The sequence below is a fragment of the Balaenoptera acutorostrata genome, chromosome 2 (genome assembly GCF_949987535.1).
Source record: "Balaenoptera acutorostrata chromosome 2, mBalAcu1.1, whole genome shotgun sequence".
In the NCBI taxonomy this organism is placed as follows: Eukaryota; Metazoa; Chordata; class Mammalia; order Artiodactyla; family Balaenopteridae; genus Balaenoptera; species Balaenoptera acutorostrata.
In genome coordinates this window covers 12,628,554-12,654,878 of record NC_080065.1, presented here as the reverse complement: position 1 = coordinate 12,654,878, position 26,325 = coordinate 12,628,554, and the positions used below count along the sequence as shown (strand labels likewise).

Genomic DNA, 26,325 nt, shown 5'->3' with positions numbered 1-26,325 from the left:
AGCCCATGGTTGTATCGAGCTCTGAGAAGGCAGGCCGTGCTGCAGAAGGCCGGGCGGCCATCAGTCTGCCGCCAGGGTGGCTGTCGAAGTCCTGGAACGTCCCCTCTCCACCTGCCACCTGCCATGTGGTCCTCTGCGCCTCACGCAGGGCAGACGCCTATTCATTCACTCAGGTGCCTGAACCGAAGGTAAAAGAGGTATTTACTGTACACCTTCCCCCTACTCTTTCCTTCAGACCCACAATCTAGACCAGAACTCCCTGAAATCCCATACAGGAAGCCTGCTCTGTCTTTCGGCAACTTCATCAGCAGGAAAGGAGTTGGCGGAGACCTACGTCATAGGACAGAGCCGATGAGTTTCCGGTGGCATCAGAAATCTTCCTTACACCAGTGGTTCTCAACAGGGGGCGCTTCTGCAACCCCACTCCCCAGGATATTGGGCAATACCTGGGGACATTTGGGGTTGTCACAGCTGGAGGGAGGTACTGCACATTTCCCCCACTATCATGACGTAAAGTGTTCCTAGGAAACCTTTCATAAGCCGAAATGGTGTAAAGCGAAGAAGCAATTTTCACTTTTTGCCTTTTGTTTTTTTTGTAAAAGGGGAGACCCTTTCCGGATTTCTTTCGGTTAGCAAACACAGATACTAATGTAGGTCTTTCCTAAAAGCAAAGTGGTGTAAGGGGACACCTGTACTGGCATCTAGTTGGTCGAAGCCAGGGATGTTGCAAAACCATCTTACAATACAAAGAAGCCCCTCGCTTCCCTAACCCAGAATTTTCCAACCCCAAAAGTCCATAGTGCGGAGGATGAGCAGCCCTGCCTTAGTCGTGTGTCTTCTCCCCCTTCCCTCAGTCCTCAGCCTCCCAGACGGAATCTCCTGGCGGCCCCGTGATCTTACATTATTTGCTGTGTCTCCTTGACACTCGGTAAATAGTGAAGAATGAAGGAATGGGGTCAGGGAGGTATGGCAAGCAAGGGAGCAGGTAACTATTAAGTTAGCACTTAAATGATATTTGCATTTATATGCTTTCTTTCGTTGTTACTGTTTGTCCTTGAGATGTTTCTACCTTGGAATAATTTCATTTGTTCACTGAGTACCTACTAAACATAAGCCAGTGTGCCTATGTACACTAGGAGCGTTGTAATGAGTTCAAAAAACCCATCACCCCTGCTCGCTGGAGTTTACTTCGCTAGTGAAGAAAACCATCATTAACCAGTTACACAGATAAGTGTAAAATTTCAGGGTGACAAGTGCTACAAACTCTGTTGGCTTGCCACAAGAGAAGCCAGAGAAATTTCCATAGTGTCAGGAACTAGATACCATTTTCTCCATAGTGGTGTGACCCACAGGTGATAGTTTAAGTATCTAGGCTAACATACCAATATCGCTATAGATATTATCAACTTCTTTGTCATCAGAAAAGGGCTTTTACAGGTGCTAATGCTGGTGCAGAATAGCATTTGCCAGGCAAATTGGAAATGAGCCAAGTCAGCAGTGGAATAAGTGACGCTGCCAGGCCTGAGTAGGGAACTACAAACAGTACAGCAGTGGGAGGAAGCAGGGGCCGGTGTATGGGGATTTTTCTGGAACAAAGTCCTGTGAGTGATGGAATGCAAGTGGAGGGTTTCTAGAAGGTCTGTGAGACGTTCGGGTTTGCCTTTAGAAGCATTACAGCTTCTAAAGCTTCTAGAACACAGCAGTGGTAGTGTGCAGGATAAACTGGGGGTTCCAGCCTGGAGTGAGGGAGCCCATTAGGAAACGTCACAGTTTTCAAAGCAAGGGGTAATGAGGCCGTGGGCCACGGCTCCAGCAATGGGACTGCTGTGGAAATTGAATTTACAGTTCTCGTGTTTGATTGGATACTGCGAGTTGAGAGAGAAGGAGGAACTTAATAACCACTCCTTTATTTGCAGTAATATTTTCTTCCCAACTGTTAAAGAAGAAAGAGTCCCTTGTAAATATTCGTGTTCTTATGGGATAATGGTGCCTGCCTAGCCCTTCATCAGCATCCTTCTCGATTGGGTAACCGTCATGCTCATGGCAGCTTACGGAGTTTACACTTCAGAGAAAATGAGACAAGGTTGACTTCTTCTCTATGTTATAATATTATGGTGATTTTAGTTCTAGGAGTCTTTTCCCGAAAATAGTTGCTATCTCCCCAGCTGCTACATGAACAGAAAAAGAGCTAGCTAGGATCCAAAGATGCTTCTTTGTCATACACTTGCCTGCCTGAAGTTCTGGTTGGGTTGTGTGTAAAACCAGCAGATGCAAAGTCTGCTGTCTGGGAAGGGTGTTCTGAGAGAGCTAGATGCCAGACCGTAGCAGGAAGGAGCCCAGACCTGGGAGTCTCGGCTGCAGCTGGAAAGGCCCATGTTTTCCGTAAATAAGGTTTAGTTTTTTTCCATCCCCTCCCCTACATTACTGATTCCAGCCTCTAAATCACACAATAGGCAGTAACTTACAGTCTCAAGTATTTCAGAGACTCAACCTAAATAGGCCAAGGCACAGTTACAAGCACTCATCGATGACACATACATAATAGGGGATGAAGGGAAGGTGTTTAAAACGGATCCCTAAACTTTGAGTTCTGGCATCATCCAGAATACAGATCTTAAATTAAAACAACCACCCAAACCACTTGGCACTACTCTGAGCAATGAAGATACTCAGCTGACTTGTCAGTGTTTTTCACCTAAAGTAGTGCCTTTTACAGCTGATGTCTGGACTATCAAACTGAACATAACATTTTAGTCAACCATAAGTATTTTCAAATCTGCGAAGGAGGGTGATACTTGCTTCTGTTAACTCCGAGAAATATTTCATAGCTCTTACACCTTCTATTTGGATTTTAAAAACAGAAAAATCTAGACCAAATCTTCTGCTTTTTCATTTTTACATCCCCGGTAGAATGAATCTCAGTGCTCTCATAACTTGAGGAAATGTGCATCTCCTGTGACCCAGTGGAAGAAAGCTTTCTTTGAGATCTTGCCTCTGAGCACAGCCTGCACCTCTGTTACTTATTCAGATGGAAGTCAGGCACTCCCTACAGAGCACCAAAAAACTTGAGTGTGTTTAACTTTATCTTGCAAAATAGGAACAGTATTCTTTGCACCACCTGTGAATAAATTACTCCTTTGTGCCCAAAGTCCGGCTTCCTTAACCATCCCTGAGAACCACAGCCACGAATGGGATGGGTTCAGCTTCATGCAGTGAGCATATGGTATGGACTTATGGAAACCCAAGGTGACTCTTGGGGCTTCCTTCTACCAACTTTGGGCAAATCACTTAAACTCTCTGACCTCGGTCTCCTCATCTATAAAGTAAAGATAATCATAGACCCTACCTTACAGAGTCCTTGGGAAGAAAACTCAATTGACTACTAACATATATTTAGCAACTACAAAGGCCTATCACTCTGCTAAGTCAGATAGATTAAAACTGGGGTGATTCATGTAAATTTAAAAGATCTAGTCAAGATTTTAGCTTATTAGATTTAGACAGTCATCATATTCTGAATATCCACGCAATGAAAAGCTTTTAGCTGGTCCTCTTAGTGGATTTTTTTTTTTTTAAAGGGAATGCTATTTATTTATTTATTTATTTATTTATTTATTTATTTATTTATTTACTTATTTATGGCTGTGTTGGGTCTTCGTTTCTGCACGAGGGCTTTCTCTAGTTGCGGCGAGCGGGGGCCACTCTTCATGGCGGTGCGCGGGCCTCTCATTATCGCGGCCTCTCTTGTTGCGGAGCACAGGCTCCAGACGCGCAGGCTCAGTAGTTGTGGCTCAGGGCCTAGTTGCTCCGCGGCATGTGGGATCTTCCCAGACCGGGGCTCGAACCCGTGTCCCCTGCATTGGCAGGCAGACTCTCAACCACTGCGCCACCAGGGAAGCCCCATAGTGGATTTTAATAGAAAATAGTAAATAGTTTGGGGACAAGGTAATATATCACATCAGGTAAATAAATATAAATAAATGAATATACTGAGGGTAAAGAAAGAGAACTAGTTTATATCAGACCTTTTTTAAAGAACATATCTGGATTTAATCCCAACCAGCAGATTTTGATTGGCATAGGAAAATCCCTTATGGAAGACAAAAAGGGGAGAACACTAAGGTTAATAGAAGAATAGAAATTAGGAAAATGTATTATATCTGGAAAACGTTATTGCTTTTTCTCCAGTAAGACCTCTCATTCTCTGTTCCATCACTTGACTCTGGGACCTGGGATACTTACAGTATTGCCTGAAATTGTAAATAGAGGAAGCATAACAGACATGTTTGCTTAAAAATAATGTTGCCGCTGTGTAAAAGTCAGTGATATAACATGTCTTTGCGTGTGTTATTGATAATTTTAAAATGATACAATTTGTGATTTAAAGAGAGAAATCAATTGCCGTTGGAAAATACATAATAGACATGGTGTTAGTCCTGATTTAGATGAATTCTGTTTTCTCCTAATGAAATTTTTAAGGGATAGATACGCATTCTAACTTCCAGTGGTTTGTAGAAATAGTAATGAAAACTGTTTGGTTAGACAGTGTAGCATCCTGGTTAAGAGTGTGGGCTCTGAACTGAATCTCTCTGAATTTTAATTCTGGCCCCGTCACTCGACTGTCTCTGGGACTTCAGGCAAGTCGTTAAAGCCCTCTGTGCCACAGTTGCTACATCTATAAAATCAGGATATTAATGGCACTGCCCTGATGGGACTGCAGTGGGTATGAAGTAGGTAAGGTGTCCAGAACAGCTCCGAGCACGCAGGAGGGGCTCAATAAACGTGAGCTCTTAACTGTGCTGACTTCTGTTTGTGCGAAGGACAGTCATGTCAGTGCTTAATGTCAAGTCATGTTGTGTAAGGAGATATTCTCTCTGATTATTAAATCTATAACGGTCTCTAGAGGTAGTGGATAAATATTTTCTCTGTACAATCTGTGATCATTCCAGTGCCGTCAAATCTAGAAAGAGTACCTGTTACATTCACCTGAGAGCAGAGTTTTCACATCGCTGACCCCATTTGCTTTCCGTGGCTCTCTCATCCCTTCTGTGATTTCTTATCTGGCAATCTAAGTCCATAGGGCCCAACAGAGACCCTGGAGCAAGGGCAAGAAGTGTGTATGCAGGGGGTCCCTCAAAATCAAGCGCACGAATGAAAACTTTAACGGCAATTCGAGACAGTAAAGAACGTGTTGGATACAATAAGTGTTTACAGTAATGCCGCTGGCACTAAAGTGGAATTTTTGTTGTGAACATTTTTCATGAGTCCATTTACTATACTCTTTCTTGCTAAAGAGAAGAAAAAGAAAGAGAGTGAAGACAATTTTAAATGTTGGTACCTCCCCAAATTCTGTTGTAAGCATCCTTTAAATACTTGAAGAATCATTAAGGAATGCTGATTCAGGCCTTTAAAAGTCATAAAATAATACATTTAAAAACATTTACAAAAGGAGAAGTTGTTACAAATGAGTAAGAATATTTTCCCAGATGACAGGTGTTTTTGTTCATTAAACTTATATTCTGCGTCACTTGACATTCTATATTTAAACTTACAGTAGAAAGTTCCCCTTCCCCAATAATTCTTTATTATGCTAAAATTCCTTATTTAGGTTTAGGTCAGAGCTATTGGAAGGACCATTCATTTACTGCTGTTCCCAAGCTGTGTTCCAAGGAGCCCCAGGGCGACACAGCAAAATCACAGGGGCTCCTCAGGATCCTTTAAGTTTTTGAGGGAAACACAGCACCTGTCAGACGCCAAGTGAAGCATGAGCTTGAGTTAGTTCAGTTTCAAAATTCAGTTGTACCCAGACTTCCCTCGTGGTCCAGCAGTAAAGAATCTGCCTTCCAATGCAGGGGACGTGGGTTCAATCCCTGGTCGGGGAGCTAAGATCCCACAGGCCGTGGGGCAACCAAGCCCGCACACCGCAGCTAGAGAGCCCGCATGATGCAACTAAGACCCGTCACAGGCATAAATAAATATTTTAAAAAGAAAAGGTAACACCTACTGGTAGAAAGGATATAAAGAAGAAAAAAACTGAATCACTTTGCTGTATGGCAGAAATTAAGATAACATTGTAAATCAGTGATATTTCAATAAAAACAATTCAGTTGTACCACGTTGGATGATGTCATAACTTTGCAGACCTGGATTTCCAGAGGTTTCTGTCATAAAAAGCAAATGCTGGGTGGAATGAGGGGGGGGAGGGAGGTCCCAGAGGGAGGGGGTATATGTATAGATATAGCTGACTCACTTCACTGTACAGCAGAAACTAACACAGCATTGTAAAGCAATTATACTCCAATAAAAAGAAATAAAAATAAAAGAATAAATTAATTAAAAAAAAAAAAACAAATGCCTTGTGAACATTGATACGAGAGGAACCCAAGATGGCAATGTTTGATGTCAAGGTTTGAGAAGTGTGCAGCCCAGAAGGCACTAGCTCGTCAGGACAGAGACAATTCTTAAGTTGTTTCGACTTGACTCCTTTTTTTTTTTTAATTGAAGTATAGTTAATTTACAATGTTGGGTTAGTTTCAGGTACACAGCAAAGTGATTCAGTTCTACATAAATATATATATGTATCTATTCTTTTTCAGATTCTTTTCCCTTATATGGTTATTACAGAGTATTGAGCAGAGTTCCCTGTGCTCTACAGCAGGTCCTTGTTGGTTATCTATTTTACATATAGTCGTGTGTGTATGTTAATCCCAAACTCCTAATGTGTCTTCGCCTCCACACCCCGACCTGACTCCTTAACAAATGAAATGGTCAGGCATCTCTTTTGCAGGGGGGGGGGGGCACCATGTGAAAAACTAACAGACACAAAGGGCCCTGTGATCTATGAGGTTTGGGAGCCTCTGAAATGATACAAAGTCAAGCTCTGCCCATTTATTGTGTTCAGTCACTTCTCACAAACAAAAAGTATTTGATTCAAAAATTGAGTTTATACAATTAAATATTAAATTAGTTTTCTTCAAGAACCAAATTATTTGTTTCCTTGTGGCTTCAGTTTGCTGCTGAACTTAAAACAATGTTTTTCTAGTGAATAAAGAAATGCTTGATGAAGAAACCATAATTGTTTATTAGTGGAAAAATGTAAAAGAAACATTGTATGCTTTTATTATCTGCACAAAGGAAACTATATTTATCTGCTATTTGCTCTTTTTTTTCTGTAATCAAAACTATTCCATCAGCCCTGTCCACCCATCTACCTCGGTTTAAGTTGTAAGAGTCTGTGGCAGCGATAACAATGTCTTTAAACTCATTGCAGTTTTCAATTAATTTTCAAATTAATCACAGCCATTCCACTGAGAGTTAGGTGGACACAGAGGTAATAAAAGCCTAGTCTAAGACTTCATCAATGTGTAGAAATTAAAGGTTATTGAACACTATCATCTTGAAAGAAATACTTTCTTCTTACTTTTTTTTTTTTTTTTTTTTTTTACTATGGCACTTTAAAAAGAAGCTTTAATGTATTCAGTTGCACATGTATGGAATCTTTCAGTATAACAGTATACAGCTGGCCGGTCCCTACCCCTTTCACCCATCATCTGTAAGACCTACTAATAAATAGCCAGTGTTGGTTATTTTATTCAAAATAAAAGGTGATTATATCCTCTGTATTCTATATTTGGAAACATCCAGACACCAGAAATGGAGGTAAATTAATAGTTTTGTAGCAAAAGTACTGTGAAATATGATGAAAGGAAATATCTATGGTTGGAATTCCTTTGCCCCTAATGTCTAGTCATGAGAAATAATTATGAATGGCCACTTGAACACTGTATTCTTTTTTTTTTTTCCTAACATTAAGAGTTTACCCAGAGTATTCACAGCTTCTTTAGAATCCCTTTAAGAGCAAAGTGAAGTAATAGACCCAGATAGGCGTATTTTTGATATGGACACTAGTAACAACAGACCTAACTGAATGTCGATAGTTTGGGTTGTTTTTCTTTTCGCTATTTTAGCAGTTAAACAACGACTCCCAAAATCTTTCCTTCCATTCCTAATGCATTTCTTCAGGTAACAACAACAAAAAATGCTAAGAGACATGATACGTGTAGTCATTCATCAGGATTTTATACCCAAGTGTCAGACTTGCTGTCTATAAGATTGCAGAATAACCAGTCAGCGATACAAAAAGAGTTGGAGTGTGGCTTCACGGAGACAGAGCCACTGGTTTCCTCTCTTTTCTTGTCACTCGTAGTTTTGGTATCATGTTGACAGAGCTTAACAACACCATTTAAGCCCCAGAGTGACACCTCTGCGGAGGCAGCCAGGGTCAGAAAAGGACGTTTGTCTTTAGCACCTTCCCTTCCCTTTCTGTGACCCCCTGGTTCTCCTCACTGGGCAGCCCAGGCCTCGTGGCCAAGAAAGAGAAGAGCTGGTCAGGCATCCACAGTGAGGCCTTGGTGTTCTTCTCTTGAGCATCAACAATTTCACAGAATATAAACATCTCATGAGGCCACTCTGATGATCCACAATGATGGTTCCAGACAAAATCAAGGCCCCCTTATAATCATGTCTGAACACAGACAAAACATGAACATTGTCTGAACCACAGAACTGATGAAAACAACCACCTTTCCTGGATCATTTGAATGACTGCTGTTTCTTCACCAGTCGTGGTTTGAGCCTTGCTCAGTTCTTCCTTCTTCTCGATAAGAATCTTTAAGATACTCAGTCACAGAATTTCCCCCTCATCCTGGCAGCAACCAATCCAGAACAAAGTCCTGCTCCCTTGAATCTGCCCAAAGCACGAAGCCCAAATCCTGGAAGTATATTCTAACACCATCTTACTGAAATGCCCCACAGTCCCGTGATGTAGGTTCTTTCATGGAAGCAATAAGCCGTGGGCATGTGTGGTCCTGATGGTCTTGGCTGGATGGCATCAACATGGTAGCAACTTGGTTTTTGAAGTTTACTCTTCCTGAATACCACCCCCTTACACCACATGACCCCATGTCCATCAGGAAATTATCCACAAAACCATAAGAATTAGCGCTCTCTTCCTTCTTAGATAACATGCTTTTTCTTCTAGATAATAATGCTCCCACATTACTGACTGCTACAATCCAGAGACTGGAATGTTTGGAACTAGAGGCTGAGTGCATTGCAGCACAGACTGATGGATGAGTTAGCTTGGGCAAAGGTCACTTTGATTGAGCTTTGAATCTTGACAGTTGGGCACTAGGTTCCATTCACAGACTCATCTGTGCCCTTGGTCAAGTCACTGAACTGTCTGACCTGAATTTCCCTGTCTCCACAATAAGCACAGGAAATGCTAGCTAAGGTCCCTTCCCACTCCAAAATGTAAAGAAAATCAAACAAAAATACATATGTGAAAGTTTTGGAAATTATAAGCCATCATTATGGCTACTCATGATGGTATAGTTGTTTATAAATGTTAGTAATAATGTAACTGAACTCAGGTTTGGCCACTCACCGCTCATAAGCCAATAACTCGAGAGGCAAGTGTCAGTAGAAGGGAAAGGTTCTTTAATCAGAAAAGCCGGCAATCTGGGGAGAAGGTGGGCTCGTGTCCAGAGACCAACTCCGGTGATTCTGCTCAGCCATGGCAGTTTTTAAAGGCAAAATGGAGGGGCAGGAGGTTGGGTTCTGTGTCATTTTCCATTGTGTGCAGACCGGCTGACTGTTTCTTCAGATGTTATCTTGCCCACGTGATCTACCTGCAGGATTGCTTAGGGGGGCTACTGGGGGTAGAAAGCTAGTCTTACTTTTTATCTAGGAGAGGAATCAACAGGTTAGACAAGACACGGTGTACTTTCAGGAGAGCATAAGTCAGGAGTTAGTTTCAGTTGTTTAGGGATCTCATTCCTATAATTAGGTTCTTTTAAGCTTAGAGGGGAACAGAAATGGGCAAACAGGAAAGGGGCAAAAGAGCTGCTTTCAATTCCTATTTCTGTTATCGTTTAGACTGATTTGAATCCAGCACCTTCCTGAAGGAGAGAGGTCACCTACAAGGGCTTTAAATGCAGCTCTTGCATTTTCTGAATAATGTCTCTTACTCAGTGTATGATCATTACCTATTTATAGTCTGTCTTCTCCACTAAACTATAAGTGGTTTGTAGTCAGGGCTCAATATTCGGATCCCCAGGACCTAGGACTAGTCCTAATTCATTAAAAGCCCTATCAAATACTTCTGGAAGGAGACAATGCATGGGTGCTATTTTCAGACAATTGGTTACCTCATTTTAAAGAATATCTTCAATGAACTTTCTCACTTGGTACCTCTTCTAAGACCAAATTTTGTTAGAAATTAAGATTTTACTAAGATTTTATTTAAAGGAGGTATCTCTGTTCAGTGTTATCTGAAATAAATTAAGTCGTCATCCTTTGGAGAACTAAAATAAGGTGACAAAGAGGTACTTGTATGTGTGAAACATGCTTCAGATATTTGCAGGACTAAAATCAACAATGGATATGGTAAAGTAATTGCTATCGCCCAGACCGGACTCTGTTTAGCAATCGGCCCTGAAGTATGCGCTCACAGCTTGCATTGTAAAGACACCATGACAAGTGCCATGGGACACGTTCTCACGTCCAGAAACGTGGAGCCTCCCATGGAATCTTAAGAGATGGTGTCCCTGCATTTAGAATATATCTCCCAATACAATGTGACTTCTGTCAGAAGTTCAGAAGTTTTCATCAACAGAATCATTAAAAGCACCGTTTTAATTGTTTCACAGAGAATTGTCAGATGATACAGTTACCTGATTCATAAGTGTGCTGCATTCTATGATTTATACACAGTACATTTCTAGTCCATTATTTGATATTATTTAACATTAAGTCCTCTTTAATACACACACACGTATATATATAGTATAGTAAAACCTTTTGAGGATGATCCAGGCCTTTGTGGCCTTTTCTCAAATTCTTATTCTAATCCTGAGGTAGAATCCTCATCATCTCCTGATACTGACAAGGTAAAAACTTGCTTAAAAAAACATGAATGATATACTCCTAACCAGGATCTTGGGCATCAAATCCCTTCCCTCTTGTTGCCACTGAAGGTACACAGGACCAGGTGATTTTCCTAAGCATAATGGATTGTTAATTTTAAAATGGGTACGTAGTCGTAGAATATAAACATTTTCCATAAAGTCATTATGGCTTACAAGGAGAAGTTTATGGGTACTAATTTGTCATTCTTTTCCCTTGGGCTGTTATCCCTAAGCACACCCTTTTAGAATTTCCAGGGCAACTAAATGCTTGCAGGTATGAAGTTAATTTTTTATTGTGGGGCATATTTTTATTGAAAAAGTCTAGTTGCATTAATGAATAAATAAATAGTATTTAAAACTCAATTGTTACTGAATAAGTATTACAATAAAACTGATAATATTCTTTGTAATCTAATGCACTTTTAGAAGTCTTCAATAGAAGCAGAAATTCACTGGTACTTAAAATACATGTGATTAAAAATGGTAAATAATGGCATAAATTTTGCCTGAACAGTTTTACATTATTTTCACCTCTCAACCCCTAAAAGCCTATTGCTGGGCTAAGATTTACTTAAGGTGCCCAGTATCCGTAATAGTTCAGAAATAACCGATTTCCCCATTATTTTACTGTTTGTCTCTCTGCAGTCCAGCCCAGTAGAAAACCTGCTAGTTGAAACTGCTCCTGCTTATTCTGAAGTAATAGACGTCAGTCCCCAAGAGGGGGTCCTAGCCTAACCCGTCCACCCCACTGGCTCCAGGCTGGGCCTGAGACGTAAGGCAACAGGGGTCGCCAGTTAATGTGGACCAGCAGATGGGAGAAGGAGAGGGGGCTTCCGGGAAGGATTCACTGGGCATCTCTTTGGCATCCATCCTGCCTCCTACAGTCTGTTCTTAACCCCACAGCCAGAGGGATCCCCTCTGTAGACCCAGCGTTATCAAGGTATAATTATTAGACGATAGACATGCCATTTCAGGCCTGTAGTTTATGAGTTTTGACAGATGCATACATCCTTGCAACCACCGACAGAGTGATCCTCTAAAAACAAAGCAAAGATGTGTTTTTTAAATGTGATTAACCATATAAAGGGCAGCTTTTTGTTTTGGCGACAGACTATTCAGCGATGAGAATTAAGACATTCGTGCATCCATGTGTTTATCATTGGATAAGTTCTTATCTGTCAACAAGCATGAAAACATCTCCATTTTAAGAAAAAAAAAAAATCTTTCCACCTAACTTATTCTTGTGACCACTGTCTCTGCATCCCGTTAACCCCGTCATTTCAACAAGACCAAATCAAAAAACAAGACACCCCATCTCATTGGCTCTGGATGGAAAAGTTAAAGCAATATGGTCTTTAAAACTTTTAGCTGGAGTTCAAAAGATTATAAATGGTTGAGATTTTCATACCCTTAAATAATGTCCCTACAGTCCCTACAGCTACCAATGTAGCTTATTGACCTTGCAGTCAGTGAACTCTGTCCCTCCGACATAAAGCTTTGCTGAAAAATCACAGTTGGAATTTCTGAAGACTCTGATTGTCCTGGGGCTCTTTTCGACACGGAAGTCAACTTGATAAAAATGTTGTGACAGTACATCAGCTCTGTTTCAGCGGCAGCCTAACACAGTAGCAAATTTCAAACTGTTTGCTATTTAGCTCTGTGCTAAGCGCCTTGTAATTTTAACAACTCAGAGAGTCCTTATAAGAGTGACGGTTTAGTCACAATATTGTCGGTCTGTGTGACAAGTTTTAATGGAGAAAAGGTTACATTTGCATATTCTCCAGTTCCATGAACATTTCTCCAGTGAAGCCCAGGAACAAATGAGAGTTAGGAGCTGGGCTTCTGTAGAAAATTGTAGATGGTTCTTATTTTTCATTCTTCTCTTCTTCATCCAGTTATATACAATACCTGACATTTCTTGAGGGCCCACACTGTGTGCCAGACATTGCTCTAAGGGGGTTCCTATATATTACTTCTAATCATCCCAACAATACTCTAAGGTAGAAATCATTATCTCAGTATAACGGATGGACTCCATGGACATTTACTCAGAGCAGACCTCGCATGCCAGCCAGTGGAGATTCAGCAGCAAACAAGACACAGACAGGAGGAACGCTCACAGAGGAACAGGATCTGAACCAACTCTGGCTGTATCCAAAAAACTTTGCCCTTCCTAGGACTCTGCCTCTGAAGGGAGACGGGGGAAAAATCATTTCAAAATGGCACATTTTAATGCACAGTTTTTACTACGGGCTACAGTAGTGTCTCTTCTTACACTTATATTCCTTCAAATAAGTCTAATGTCCAAATGAATACACAACAGTAAAAGGTTATTTTTTTTTAAATTAAATGGGTATGATAAAAATTTTAAAAATACACAGATATATATATATATAACCCTTATAACAGTCTCAGAGTAACAATTAGTAGTATATATCTAGCTTCTAATAGTTTGCCAAGCACTTTCACCTTCATATAGATTATTTTATGGTGTCTTTTAAAAAGAAGTCCCATGAAATAGATGGTATTATTCTCTGTATTTGATCCATGGAAACCAAGACCAGCAGGCACTAAGGGACTCTCCTGTATTTATAGTCTAGAAGGGAGAAAGCCAGATGCTCAAGTTCTGAACTCTTTCCTAATTATCCTGATGCCAAATCCTGTGCCAGCTCTACTACAGTAATCACGGAGTAAAAGATTCATAACATGCTGACTCAACAAAAATGATCGAATGCAGTCCACGTTTAGACCGGGGTATCTCAGTCCTGGCTCTAATGATACTTCGGGACGGACGATTCTTTGTCGCAGGGGACCGTATCTGCGTTGTAGGATGTTGAACAGCATCCCTGGCCTGTGCTTCCTGGATGCCGGTAACATCTTCCAGTGGTGACAACCGAAACTGTCTTCCGGCATCGTCAGATGTCCCCTAGGGACACGGGTTTAAATGTGTTTATTTTTTAGACATTGTCTTAAAAAAATCACTGTTTTAGACAGTATTTCTATTTTAGACACTACTTCAAGACAGTGATTACAGCAGGCATCATTGTTAGACGGTTACATTTATCTATGTGAGAGCAGAAAGCTAGAGTTTTATTTCCGCCCCGCCACTTCAGTTCCTGAACATCTCTAAGTGTAAATTTCCTCCTGCGTGAAATGAAAGGAAACTACATAAGGCTAGTTAAGGAAGCGTGAAAGCATGTGAACAGGGAACCTTGGCAACCGACTTTTGGTTTGTACTCGCAGTATTACTTAAGATTATTTTTTTGTCTGTTCTATAAGCCTAAGCATATCTAAATGTCCTTAGATTTCTTTGTCACAGTACTGACCACAGACGAGGCCCAGACTTTTTTGTATCTGAGTGAAAGGCTCTTCGTGATCTCATGCTAACCTTGCTTTCCAGCTTCATCTCCACCACCCGCCCCGCAATTCCCAGGCAGCCCCCACCCCCGTGGCCTCCTGTCCCACAGCCAGCCCGGCTGAATGCACACCTTTCCCAAATCTGTCAGCCCCTCTTATGGCCCCATATCTTCCCTCGTGCTGTTCTTCTGCTGGTTTGGTCTTTTCCAGAGCTTTTTGTGTCTTGTGAGCACTCTTTGTCCTTAACGATTAAGACCTCGTGGGAAGGATAACCAACAAGGACCTACGGTACGGCACAGGGAACTATACCAATGTTTTGTAATAACTATACGGGAAAAGAACCTGAAAAAGAATACACACACACACATATACACATATATATCTGAATCACTTTGCTGTACATGTGAAACTAACAACACTGTAAATCAACTATACTTCAGTTGAAAAAAAAAAAAAAAAGACCTCATGTGAAGAATCCATGCCTTGTACTGAATTCTGGCCCAAATAAGACAGACATTTTATTTCCTCTAGCTCTTCCCTAGAAGCACATGGGCAGCACAAAATCCAAACAGAATCTCATCTAGGTAACACAAAGCTTTTCTAGAAAAAGAGGCTTGGATGACTCTTTGGAATTTTCCTCCTTCTATTGATTTTGGGCTCTGTGTGTGTGTGTGTCTGTGTGTGCACATGTGCATGCGCGCATGCACTCTCATGTGTGCATCTGTGCATGCATGCATCGACACAAGCAAGGCCATGTGTTTGCATGTGTGCAGAGCCCCTAAGACTGTTCCTCCAGAGCTCTTGTTCAAAGACGTTCTTGATCTATGCCATATAAGCCTAATAGAGCAATTCCCATCTTGTTAATAAAATAGGCTGAAATGAATTCTTTACTAATCATTTTCCAATAGCACGGGCTTACCTGAATTCATCTTAGCCATCCAGTGTCTTTACATGACACTTCTGATTTTAATTTACAGGTGTTCTGTAGATTTTTATTTACCTTGAACAAAGGATATAATTTTAAGAGGCTGCTATTATAAGAAAAAAGACTGTGCTTTCTGGATGTTGCACATTGAGGTGGTTTAGAATCATGCAACGGAAGGAAATGAAATTAAAAAGAGAAACAGGCTTCCTGTGTTTTCATCCATAATTTTTTTCTACTGTGATCACCTAGCCAAAAAAAAAATCCGATAGTTTGTCCATTATCAGCAATCCCTTAAGTATGTTTTGTGGCAAAGGTGCTCCTGTACCATATGCCCTTTTGAAAACGGGTGTCTGCCTAAGATTTTAGGTAAATTTATTAGGTACTTACTGCACATCAAATCGAATGCCTTATCTTTCCCATAAAAACTGAGCCAATTCAAAAGGAATCCTATTCCATATTGTCTTCAGTAGCTGTAAGGAAGCACCAACATGCTTCACGGTTTGCTTGACAACCTCTACCAGTCGTGATAAAGAAAAGATAAAGAGAACAGGTTAGAATCTATGAGGAAACTTTTAACCTTTGTCTGCTCCGTCTCTGTCCCATTTTTCATGCCTCCTCTTCTGAGATGACAACACTGACCTGGCATCAATAGGATGTATGCTTTTGAGTTGTTTTTCCAGGAGTCGAGTGATTGCTGCAAAGCTGTCTCTCTTCCAGCCTGGCCTTCGGAGAAATAGTACCCTTTCGTGGCTCGTGGGGTCAGGTTTTTATCTGTGGTCTCAGAGGTTGCTTTTTCATGTCTCTGTTAAAAATTGGCTCCCTGATACAAGAATGCAACCCATACATCCGGCCCTGTTAGCTCCATGCTCTAACTGGTTGAGCTGATCGATTTCACGAAAGAATATTCATTTGCATAATGGTACAGTTAACCTTGTGTTTTAGAATGGATTTAAGTATCCTGGAGCATATTTCTTAAAGTTAAATAAACAACCAGCTTCTTGGAGTAGCTCAGATGTAAACAGGAGGATACAGGAAAAGAATGCACCATGCATAAGATTTATTAACATTGTTTGAATAAACCTAACTCTTTAAATAAATAATTTCCTTTTATAAAGACTTCTTTGTTTTTTTTTTTACAGATGTATTTATTTGTTTTTAATTTATTTTATTTTTGGCTGTGTTGGGTCTTCGTTGCTGTGCATGGACCTTCTCTAGTTGTGGCGAGCAGGGGCTACTCTTCGTTGCGGTGCATGGGCTTCTCATTGCGGTGGCTTCTCTTGTTGCGGAGCACGGGCTCTAGGCACACGGGCTTCAGTAGTTGTGTCTCGTGGACTCTAGAGCGCAGGCTCAGTAGTTGTGGCTCACAGCCTCAGTAGTTGTAACACGTGGGCTCAGTAGTTGTGGCTCACGGGCTTAGTTGCTCCGCGGCATGTGGGATCTTCCCAGACCAGGGCTCAAACCCGTGTCCCCTGCATTGGCAGGCAGATTGTTAACCACTGTGCCACCAGGGAAGCCCTATAAAGGCTTCTTGTTACAATACTTTTATCCCTAGAAAATTGTTACATTATGATAATAACAATAATAATTATAAATATAACAAAGATGGCATTAACTGCTATTGTGACATTTTAGATTGGACCCATCCAGTTATATTTTCTCTTGTCTGATAATTTAACTAAATGCTGTACCTGAACAAGACTGTTGAAATAACATATTAGAAAATAAATGTGATCTTATAAATTATCTACTGAAGCCTAAATGAAACATGTCTATATTAATAAAATCATGTGCCATTTTAAGTCATTTTTTTCAATCTTCATAAACATGTAACTTCAGTTGATACATTTAAGATTATATATGTATATGTGCACATGTATATACTTACAAACCATTTACTCAAGGAAATCTTTTCAAATCCTTTTTTAAGTTGGTGCATGGGTAAGGAAACCAGAACAATCAGTTGTGAAATATTCCTGTGTAAACTCTCATAGGCGTTACATAAGTGAGTTAACCATAGGTTAACAGTATTGCAGGATTTCCCTCTCATGTTCTCCTGCCTTCCTTTTGTTCAGAGAATTTGGATGGAGAGACCCGGAACTGCCTGAAGTGATTCAGATGTTGCAACATCAGTTTCCTTCGGTCCAGTCTAATGCTGCAGCCTATTTACAACACCTCTGCTTTGGAGACAATAAAATTAAAGCCGAGGTAAGCACTACTTGGAATCGCAAATGACTGGTGTCAGATTCATCACCTCTTAGGTGTTCAGAGTAATGTTGAAAGAGAAAGGAACGTGAAACTTAAAGTTACGTTATCAAAACTTAGATCCACATTTATGACTGAAGCATAGCACTTTTCATCTAAGTATTTGGCATGCCTATGTATACATTCTTCTTTTTTATATTTGAATACTGAAGGAATAGAGGACCAAGGATATATGCTAGTATCACAGAGATAAGATTATGAAACGCTATACTTTTGGTGTGATTTGCCTTTTTCTTCCCAATTCCATCTCTGGAGTCATCTTTGCTCCTAAATCCTAAAGAAATACAAAGCATCTTTGTTGTCTCGTCAAATTACAGCAAGATTCCCACATCAATATATGGTATCCTCTGTCCTTTCTGGAAAACTCATTGGTAGGTGGGAACTTTAGGCAATAAACCAGCTTTGTGTTATAACCAAGCATTCTGAGCCATTTACGAAGATGCCAGTGGATATCATACAGATACATGTGTTCTGTTAAAGAGACTACTATCTGTGTCCAGCATGTAAACAATTGTTAACGTGCTCTAAGTTTCTGGAATACTTTAAAGTGCATAAATTGTGGTGTGTGATATTTCTGGAAAATCACAGTGGTCAGCACAGCTAACTCTGATTTTTTAGACGAGGGACAAAGCGTTTGCATATGAGCAGCTGAGTAATCAAATTTTTAGAAGAGATTTTATAAGCTACAAAGAGTCATCTCCATAACATGTAAGCAATTTTGAGGATGAGTCTAAATTAGTTTAAGAGTGGAAAGAAGAGATTTGAAGATATAATTGCAATTTATTATAGATTTTGCTGGCTTGCATTGAGATGTATATAGCCTAGCAGATTTTCATCTTTTTTCTTTCCTGTCTCTCTTCCCCCGTGACTACGGAGGGCTTGACCCATGCTCGTTCTTACTAGAACAGTCATATTTCTTTATGGAATGAATATAAGGCAGTGGTTCTCAAAGGTGTGATTTTGCCTCCCGAGGGACACTTGACAACATCAGGAGGTATCTTTGGTCGTTAGAACTGAAGAAGGTTGTGGTGGAGGCTTCAGCATCTAGTGGGTAGCGGTCAGGGTTTTAACCCAACTCAGGTTCAGTTTCTCACCGCTCAAAAGCTGATACTTGAGAGACAAGTGTTGGTAGGAAAGGAAAGCTTGCTTTATGCAGGAGGCCGGCAACCTGGGGAGAAGGTGGACCTGTGTCCAAGAAGCAACTACCAACTGCTGATCAGGGGGCAAGAGCTTTTAAAGGGGGGTTTCGGGGGTGTACAGGTGGCAGACGTGGCTACCTGCAGAACAGCACAGTCAACTCTGACGGTCATCTCGAAATTGGTCATGCCATGGTCTGATCAGGGTCATCTTGATTATTTTAAGTACAGTTAGTCTTCAGTTCCAGGGTCGGCTCGTTCCCATTTCCTTGAGGCCAGTTCTTGGAATTGTGCAAGATGGAGCAGCTTATGTTACGGCTTCAGTCTGGGCATCATGTAGTTAACTTCTTCCGCCAGGTGGGTGTTTCAGTATCTACAAATCAACTCAAAGAATATGGCTCAGAATATTATCTATAGCCCTTGGGGAGGAACTAAAGGTCTTCGACTTTGTTTAATGGCTAAACTATTATTACTTTGTCTTGCTTGACTGTTTCCCTTTCTTTCTGCATTTTCTCAGTTCTCTGATTAAGTTTATTCTTTGGCTAAAGTTTTTCTGCAGACAAGAGACAGGTGGACAACACAGAGGGTCTGTCCTGGGAAGGCCCCATAGGGTCCTGCTCGGTTACGAAGGATGCTGCAGAACATTCTATAATACACAGGGCAGCCTCCATAATGAGGAATTATCCAGACCCAAATATCAGTAGTGCCAAGGCTGGGATAAAAGAAATTATTGTTCATCTAAGATAACCTTAAAGTGTCAAAAAATACTCTTAAAATGATCTAAGAATAAAGTTATGCGGCTCCTGTCCCAAATAGTAATTATTGTAATCATTCTCTGCCTTTAGTAAAAAACAAAATAGCCCTTCAAAATGAAGGATAGATTTCTGATTAAGGGGTAACATACCATCATTTTTGGAAGATTATGCCTTTGAGGGTTTCTCGAAAGACCATGAAAGTGTTTCATCCCATGACTGGCATAAAGTTGATTCAGAAGTGGCGTGCCTACCCCTCAACAGCAGGACTCCGCCCCCAAATTTGGTTCTGATGTCAAGACTGAGGACACTGCACACACCCCACGAGGGTGTGAAAAGGTGTGTCACTCACATAATGAGGCTTATGAGGGTGAGCAGGGCGGCTCCCATACGGGGCTGAACTTGGCTGGAGAGCACAGGAAAGAAGAACGGCTCAGGGATTTGGCGGTGGTTATGGGCTGTACCAGGGTGGGGTTCATACGTGCAGACAGGGACTTGCATGGCTTGAACCTCCTACTGGTGCCAAAGGAAGAGGCATGAGAGCTTTGTTATCAGCTTGCTCAGCTGTGGGCAGAAGAGAAAGAGCTGTCAGAGGCCAAACATGAAACAACGCAGTCAGATGCCATGACTGGGCAAGTTCAAATTCGCTGCCTCTGTCTGCATGACCCATGACTGGCCTTGAAGCCTCTCCTTAGCAATGGCGCCCAACAGCTGACTGACTATGGACTTGTGTATGGCCGCATCAGAAGCGTCCCCGTGCCCTGTGGGAGACAAAAGGTGGTGTGAGGGAAGGGGTGACCAGCACACACATCAGTGTCCGAGAGATACATCTTCCCACACCGCTTCCCTACTCACCAGCTGTGTCTCCTTGAACAAACTGATTGTCGACTCATCTTTAAAACAGAGATGCTGGTACCCCCCCTGTAGAATCTCTGTAGGGACTAAATGACTTAATGGATGCAAACTGCTAAGTGGTGACGTGCTCATTTATTCATATTCTTTTTTGGCCAGGAACACAGTTAAGACACTTAAGTTACTATTTTATGTGTGTATGTATATGTCTGGGTGTATGTGTGATCGTTTTTTAATTTTGCTGTGGGTGCCCCAAGGTTGCCTGTATCACCTCTCCCGACAGCTGGTCCTTAGAGCTGTGGTTCATGTGGAATTCATTCCTCTCCTCCACCTCCCAGAGGCTTCGGACGCAGACAGGACCTCATGATAATGTCCCCCGGGTACCTGGGAGGCTGGGATGACAAGGAAGGAAAAGGTATGTAGGGCACAGCCTGATGTCGTGTTGACAAAATGAGATCAAAGTTAGTAAAAGTGAGCGAAAGGAACCGGGCAAATGTAGGAGGCGTACATAAAATGCAGAGTGAGCCATCTGGAGTTTCTCTTCGTCTCTCCTTCAGTCACACTGGGAGCCCAAGTGTGTGCTTGTGTATACGTGCGCACACACACACACAGATATACAGATGTGTAGGGATTTTGCACAGACCTATTTTGTTCTCTCATTCTAACTCAAGCCCAAACCATCATTAATGGTTCTCCCTTTGTGACAGATGGCTGCCTGTCATCTCTTCATATATGGGCATTGATTTTTGTAATTACCTATTGTCCAAATACTTTCCAGATTTACTCAGTCTTCTAGTCTTTCTATTGCGTTTTATTGAATTGATTTAGCCCTTCCGTCTACATTTCATTATTGGTATTGACTTTGTCCACACAATGGATAGGCCGCTGAGCAAAAGGCAGAATTAAATCTCCTGTATGTGGAGGGTCATAAATCATGGCTTTCTCATTCTTTATTACAGTGCTTTGTACAGTTTTCACAGAATGAAGCCAAGAAATTCAGTTTTGTTCAAAATGATGCCGGATCTCATAGGTACAAAGTTGAGAATTCACTTCCATAAATCAGCAGACAGAAAAACCCTGTCCCTAACTTTTCCTATTGGTCTAGTGAACTTGGATTTGAGGCATTCTTCTGGTTCCCTCCCAGCAGGGAGGTGGAAATGAGGGGAGAAGGATGGGTGTGGTTAGTTCAGCAACCACCAGTGACTATGGGAGAGTCTGCAATCCACTGGGTGCCCTGACCCGGGGCACAACATTCAGTTAGGAAATGCTTTGAAGACCAGCAAGTGTCTAAAAATTGGGATAGGAGGGTGTCATGCAAACAAGAGTTCAAAGTCTGACTGAGATAAGATCAGAAGAAAAGCAGGTGAGGAAAAACGAAAGAGGAGGGGGGAAGGAGACAGTGGAAGCAGAAGATCCAGGCATTGTAGCAAACACACCACAGCTTATCTGGTGCAGCTCATTTCCGTGGGCTGACGAGTAGCTAAGATGTAGGCGGGTCCCCCAGCTTTAAAGAGCAGAGGTGTGATTGGCGTGGATGGTTGTCAGTAATATTTGAACTATGTCTGCCATCCACGCTGCCTCCTAAATTGTTGGGAATGTCATCATAAAATGAGCTTTAGATAATCTAGGTAGTTTTTAGACATGAAAACCTGCTCATGTGTATGTACTATAGGCATCTTTTAGGAGGTGCCTAAATGTTGATAATTTTTTAATGGTTTTTCAAAAATCCTTTTTTCATTCTTTCTGGGAGCCTTCATCAGTTAAGAACATTAAGGACATCCCATTGATTTAGGGATAAAACTAAGTGCCTCTCATGGGTTATAATGATTTGGATTTAGTTACGCTCCTCCCTCCTGTGTTTTCCCCCATTTCTTCTCATGCATAAATAGAGTAGGCAGGTGGGCACCCCCAGTTCACACCGGGCAGGCATACACAGACAAGGGCATGTGTATCCATGGGTGTGCTACATGGTGGCATTCAAAGCAGTATGTTGTCTAGAGATAAAAAGGTATTTGCACATTTTTTATGTGACAAGAAGGGATTATTTTTAAATGTTTGAATACTTTATTTCATTATAAATTAATAAATTAAATTTAATAAAAGTTTAATACAATTAAATCTAAAAATTTTAATAATTTTAAAATGTATTTTTTAAACATAAGACCATTCACTTCAATAGAGTGCCTTTGTAAAAACTCAGACTTTATCGTATGATGTTACACGTGAGAAGGACTTATATCCATGTCTCTGTAACGGATGAATGGCTGGTGACCACCACTGATTTAATTTAGATTTTGGCCTGATGGCCTCTTTGTACATGAAAAATTGTCTTCAGCCATCAAATGTGTAACCCAAGTATTTGAAGATCTTAGACAGTAAACGTATGCAATCTGAAGATAAGAACAATTTCTCTAAGAAACCAACACTGATTTTATTTTGCTAACTCCCAGTGAAACTCTTCCCAATTATCATCATCCTAACTCCAATAAAACATTTCTTGTTTTTAAAGAAATGGAATTTCCAGTTCTAGTGGAAAGAAGAGTTTATTGACAGCCTGTTCTGGGTTAGTAGGAGAATCAAATATTAATAACATAGATCCTACCTTTAAGGGATCCACAGCCCCCTGGAGGAACAACATGTAAACAGGGCAATATAACACCTTGTGCAAATAAGCTCCATGGAAAAGCAAATCCCCATCCTGTGAGACTGTTTGCAAAATGCTTAAAACCTAGCCTTGTGGAGTCAGAGAAAAATTCCCACTTCCTACAGTGATGAGTACACTGGATTCTAAATTAGAAGTTGCCAGAAAATATAGCCGAAGTCACACTCACTTAAACTTGATGGAATAAGGGTTAGACTTAAGGGTATCAGTCCTTTGGAGAGCGTGTGTGTGTGTGTGTGTGTGTGTGCGCGCGTGTGTGTGTGTGTGTATGAGATCATGTCTATATAGTTTCCATATATTTGTACCATTTATACTCATTTTTTCCCAGTAGCATTATTTTCTTTAGTGCTGTTAACTAGAACATGGAAATTGACTTCTCTGTATAAAAATATGCATACTGTCCCCCTCTCCCATAAATTTTATTCTACTCAAACTGATTTAGAGCATTTCATATGTTAAAAAAGAAAATTCAGACTTGTTCCTATCTACTACACTTAAAGTGCTTCGTAATTTCTATTTTATTCTCTGTTCTTTCTACCTCACAGAATTCAAGAGAAGGTGCTATCCATCTTTTCAGTTGATTAGTTTTGAATCATTTCTTCTCTTTCCTTTATCATAAATTGTTTCACAGTTTTTAAAAAAGAGCCTCTATGAGTTACTAGATATCAGGAGACAGCACACCACTGAGCTGACAGCACGGGCCCTGGAGCCGGGCTGCCTGCCTTTGAACCCTGGCTGCTCTCCTACTTTCTAGCTCTGTGATCTCGGGCAAGTTTCTTTACCTCTCTGAGTTTTCATCTCCCAGACCGCAAAATGAATCTGCATCGCTGCGGAGAAAATGCACATAGACTGCCAGTCAGAGTAAGTGGGTTAAGACATGTGGGTTATTGTTAGTATATGTAGAAAATATAAATTAAGGAACTCTCTTCCTGACAATCTCATAGTGTTATAGACAGAATGTCTATATGTATCTGCTTTACTTGTATTGTTCATGAGTCACATTTTGAAATCCGTTATGGGCTCTAGTACACATTGAAAGCATGCACTGTGTGTGCCCCTGTGCTGAGCCACTGTCGAAACAAATAGATTCAGCCACTGCCTCTGGGAAGTTAGAATCAAAGGACCCTTTGCACATGCCAGCATAAAAGAACAAGCAAACAGGTCCCAATGAGTAATACACTGATAGTATGTGAAAGTGGAACTCATGAGTATATTCATTCAACAGATATTCATTGATTAGCCATACAGTCCCAGGCTCTGTTCTTGGCCCTGGCGGTACAGCAGTGAAGGAACTAGACCCAGATGAATGGGGCGAGGCAACAGTAAACAAATAAAGATGTAGGTCTATCACATGTCAGATGGTGGTGCTGACCATAAAGAAAACGTAGCAGGGAAATGAAGGCAGAGGGTGATGGAGGGCAGCAGGAATCAACTGCTATTTCGTGTAAGATGGTCAGGAAAGTCATCTCTGAGGAACAGCGTTTGAGCAGAGCCCGGAAGCAGTGAGAGGGAAGCACAGACTTAGTCTCTGAGGAGAAGTGCCCCAGGCACAAAGCAGCCCGAGGCAGCCTGGGCTGTGTGTATTCCAGGAGTGTGTTGGTCCCCTAGGGCTGCCGGAACAAAGTACCACACTTTGAGGAGGGCCTAAAACAACAGAAATTGATTCTCCAGAGTTCTGGAGCCGGAAGTCCAAGATCAAGGTATGAGCAGGGCCAGGGTCCCTCGGAGGCTCTGGTAGAATGAATGCTTCCTCGGCCTCTTCCTGGCTTCTGGTGTGGCCCTCAGTCCTGGCTGTTCCTCAGCTTCTCCATGCATCACTACGATTACCGCCTCCAACATCCCATGACCTTCTCCTCTCTGTGTGTCTCCGTCTGCGTCTCTTCTCCTCTTATAAGGACACCAGTCATATTGGATTAGGGCCCACTCTAATGACCTGATGTTAATTTGATTACATCTGCGCAGACCCTGTTTTTATTTTTTTTATTTTTATTTTTTTCATTTTTCTTTTTTTTTAAATTATTATTTATTTATTTATTTTTGGCTGTGTTGGGTCTTCGTTTCTGTGTGAGGGCTTTCTCTAGTTGTGGCAAGTGGGGGCCACTCTTCATCGCGATGCGTGGGCCTCTCACTATCGCGGTCTCTCTTGTTGCGGAGCACAGGCTCCAGACGCGCAGGCTCAGTAATTGTGGCTCACGGACCCAGCTGCTCCGCGGCATGTGGGATCTTCCCAGACCAGGGCTCGAACCTGTGTCCCCTGCATTGGCAGGCAGATTCTCAACCACTGCGCCACCAGGGAAGCCCCGACCCTGTTTTTAAATAAGCTCACTTTCATAGGTAGCTGGGGTTAGGATTTCAGTGTATCTTTGGGAGACACAATTCAACCCATAACCCTGACTAACAAGGAGTGTGTCTGGAAACTGGTAAGTGAGGGGAGGAGGGCTGAAGATGAGAGCAGAGCGGTGAGTGTCCAGGGCTGGGTCACGTAGGCTTGGCAGGTTACCTTCAGAGAAGAGAAATCTGGGGCCCACTTTTTGGCAGGGTATTTTGGGAAGTAGCACATTTCAAGAAAGGATGCTTAGGGAGATTTTGGAACCTATGAAATGGTTCAGAGGAGAGGGTAGCTGGTGATATGAAAAAGCATGAGGAGAAGCATGAATAGAGACAGTAAATGGCTAAATGAAGTGGGCAGGATTGTCCCAGAATATGTAGAAAGGTAGACTTCTGAGTCAGAAGAAGCCAGAAAAGGAAGGGAGGTAACCTCGGGTAGCCTCTTGTGGCTATCTCAAAGTGATTGAGAGAGTGGGAGAAGAGCAAATTGGCTGCTGGATCTGAGGGAAGTGTGGGTATTTTCGGAGGGGACAGGAGAGCATTTGGAAAACTCTGACATAAAGGAGGAAGACTTAGAAATGAGAGGCTCTCCGTCCGTAGGAGGGGTGGCAGGGCAGCTGACTGACAACCTTCCAGAAAACACTGTGGAGAGGTGGCCAGGAGCCAAGCGGCAGATGAGGGAAAGTGAGGAGGTGGAAACGGCTGGTGATAAGTGATGTTAGATCTGCATAGAGAAAAAGGAGAAAGGCAGTGACTTTAACAAGCTACGCTCTAAGACCTTGTTGTGTTTGGGGGTCAGGGGGTAGCAAATTATGCTCAGAGACTGAAATTGTCTTTGCCTGTAGTTTATTTAGCACAGGTGCACAGCGGGATTTGTAATAATTTCACAAGCTAATAGCAGAGAGGATGAAGTCTCTTAATGAACCAGTAGAGAAATAGCATCCTCCAAACAAATGATGGATCAATTACGCTTCTGTTCCAGGCAAGGAGAGACGACAGAAGGAAAGTCCCAATTAAGCTGAGATGCACCTTTTATGCAAGTTTGGTTTCTCAGGAAAACTGGCTTCACAAAGCCGGATCTGAC

At 41.6% G+C, this 26,325-nt stretch overlaps 1 protein-coding gene across 4 annotated transcripts in view; it reads left to right on the top strand.

Annotated features, from left to right (window-relative positions):
* The window catches only part of CTNND2 (catenin delta 2), a 953,172-nt gene that overhangs the window by 674,243 nt on the left and 252,604 nt on the right, over positions 1-26,325 (top strand). For all 4 annotated transcript variants that reach the window (XM_057541331.1, XM_057541330.1, XM_057541332.1 and 1 more), the window contains one exon: positions 17,322-17,454. In XM_057541331.1, the coding sequence (XP_057397314.1) occupies positions 17,322-17,454 (133 nt within the window). The remainder of the gene's footprint in view (positions 1-17,321; positions 17,455-26,325) is intronic.